Raw genomic sequence first — 2,695 nt, forward strand, 5'->3', positions numbered from 1 at the left:
ATGTATTTACATATCTAACACCAAAAGTTTAATATATATAATATTTTGATATCATATACATAATCATAAAAATGTGTTTATAATTTTTTTAAAAGTTAGTATAGTGATATTTTTAATGTGGTGTTAAAGATTTGAGTGCTATACATGTAAATATGAAAATTTAAGTGTCAATATGTAAATACATAAAAATTATGTGGCATTTATGTTAAAGCCCCTAATATAAAGTTTTTGGTTTTAAATTTTTATCTGGCTTGCTTATTTTATCTTTGACACGCGGCATCCATGACCGTTGGGTTGGGCCACACAAAATTGGACACGTTCTAGAGTCACAGTTTTCTAGGTAGGGCGAGAGGAGTCATTTACAAATCAACTGAGATTATGTGACCTTCACTTGTTCTTTGTTCGATTACTTTAGGCCACAATTTCACATCGTGTCGACAGTGGAATCCTTAACTTTTTCTCTGCAAGTTTATCTGTTGTTTGAACATGCTTTTCAGTAGGATTCAATACATAAAAGATTTTTTACAAAAATTATTAAATTAGTGTTCAATTTATTTGAGAGATCCATTCATATACATAACAAATAAAAGCTCATACTATGCTCTTGTACTATTATTTAATCACCTAAATTATATGGCTTCTCTCTAGTACCTAAACATTCATCAATTTTTTAATATCACATGAAGAACAGCACCATTGCCCCTTTCTTAAAGTGAAACACACTTTTCATGCACAAGTTGAAAGCAACAAAATGTTATATTTGTAAATGCATAAGAATTGTTTTTCCTTTTTTTTCATAACTGTTAAACCGCAGTTCATCAGATTAATAGCTAGCATTTTAAAGCATGGCTTGCAGAAAATCAATGGTAGGAAAAATACACGAAAAAAAAAAAACACAAATTACTATCGAAGTACATTTCAGAGGCGCTTGTTGATTTTCTACTTACCATTCAACTGTTTCAAACAGCTTTTTCAGTATTAGCATTATTCTTGCAACGCAGGCAATCAAAATCCAATTTTTTAAACAATTTTCTTGTAGAAATAATAACCATTTTATTAGTCTCAACAATCGGATCTTACAATCGCTTTAGCAGAAAATCAATAGAAGGAAAAATAGATTACAGAGTACTCATCCGCTCAACAATTTGAATCTCCAACATCAACTTTTTCAGTTCCTTGATCTTCCATTCTACTCTCAACTCCTCCTTTCTCCGCAGCTACGACCTTTTCATCTTTATCTTCTTCTCCACTCGGCACGTCTCTCCTACCATTCTTCTTCGTTCGCAGCAGCTGTGCCAGCCCTTCCAAAGCAATATCAACATCATCGCTTCTCATCAACTGCTCAGCCACTTCAGCGGGCGTCGCCTCCACCTCCTTCAACAACCCTTCAATCTCCTCAAACATGGGATGCTCCTCAACGGCATGGTAATTCGAAGCCAAAACCCTAAAACTATTCGGCCCACAGTAACCCATATGTACATGCATATCCATCCTTCCAGGTCTCAGCAATGCAGGATCAAGCCTTTCTTTATAATTAGTAGTAAAAACAATGATCCTCTCCTCGCCACTCGTCGACCACAACCCATCAATGAAGTTCAGCAATGCAGAAAGCGTCACCTCATCATCAGAAGACCTACTGCTTTCATTCTCCTTCTTCTCTTCATCCCTGTTCTTCAAATCAATGGAACAGTCAATGTCTTCAATAACAAGCAGCGATTTATTCGTCATTCCAACCAGCAACCTTTTCAGCCCGCTGTTCATATGAACCTCCTTGAGGTCCAGATCATAGATATCAAACCTGAGGTAATTCGCCATGGCCGCAATCAAGCTCGATTTCCCTGTTCCAGGAGGTCCGAAAAGCAGGTACCCACGCTTCCACGCCTTCCCAATCTTCTTATAATACTCTCTCCTCTTTACAAATCTCGCTAAATCTTCAATAATTGTTTTCTTCAGGTCCGCTTCCAAGGCCAGCGTCTCGAATGTCGCCGGATGCTGCAAGTCAATCGGGCTCCAGCACTCATACTCATTCATATAAAGCTTCAGCCTTCTATCCGCCGACTTGATCTCCTTCGCCTTCTCCAGAATATGAGGAAGGTACGAATCCAACGTAAAATCTTTATATTTCTTATGAAAAGTGAGCTCGTACCAACGAATTTCGTTAGAGAAACCTGAATCCCTACCGCGATCCCCACCACCCCCCTGATTCTCCTGCTGGTTTATCAGCTGCCATTTGTACTGAACGCCTTGAAAGGCATCGATGAGCTCTTCCCCGTCGTCGAGGGAGAGAGTTATGTTGTTGTTTTCCTCGTTTTTGCTGGCCCTGAGTCGGCGCATGGTGGAGGTGATTCGGGTGCGGAGGTAGGTGCTTGATGCGTCGTAGAGTTCGTTGGAGGTCAGGCCTTCGTTTTCCTGTATGACGATGGTGTGGTCGGTGGAGAAGCGGCTGAAGAGTTTGTCGATGCCGGAGGAGACGATGTTGCGGAGTTCGTAGGGAAGGTATTCGTTGACGATGGTGCGTGCAAGCATCGCGGAGGCGGCGATGGAGGCCGCGGTGGTCAGGTATTTCTTTGTGGTTTCCATGGTTTTGGCTTGGGAATCCATGGCAGGAGAAGAGAAAATTAACCAAGATTTCTTCTTTAGTTTCGCTGTCTGGGAGGACTGGGAGTCGGTACTGGTGAGTTGGGAGTTGAAGTTC

The 2,695-nt window shown here is 40.4% G+C and overlaps 1 protein-coding gene across 1 annotated transcript; it reads right to left on the minus strand.

Annotated features, from left to right (window-relative positions):
- Positions 1–1,035: 1,035 nt before the first annotated feature.
- LOC110037072 (AAA-ATPase At3g50940-like) lies at positions 1,036–2,689 on the minus strand. The gene has a single exon (XM_020741648.1). The coding sequence runs from the start codon at positions 2,599–2,601 to the stop codon at positions 1,138–1,140; it is 1,464 nt and encodes a 487-aa protein (XP_020597307.1). The 5' UTR covers positions 2,602–2,689; the 3' UTR covers positions 1,036–1,137.
- Between the last annotated feature and the right edge of the window lie 6 nt (positions 2,690–2,695).

The sequence above is a fragment of the Phalaenopsis equestris genome, unplaced genomic scaffold, assembly GCF_001263595.1.
Source record: "Phalaenopsis equestris unplaced genomic scaffold, ASM126359v1 Scaffold214447, whole genome shotgun sequence".
Taxonomy (NCBI): Eukaryota; Viridiplantae; Streptophyta; class Magnoliopsida; order Asparagales; family Orchidaceae; genus Phalaenopsis; species Phalaenopsis equestris.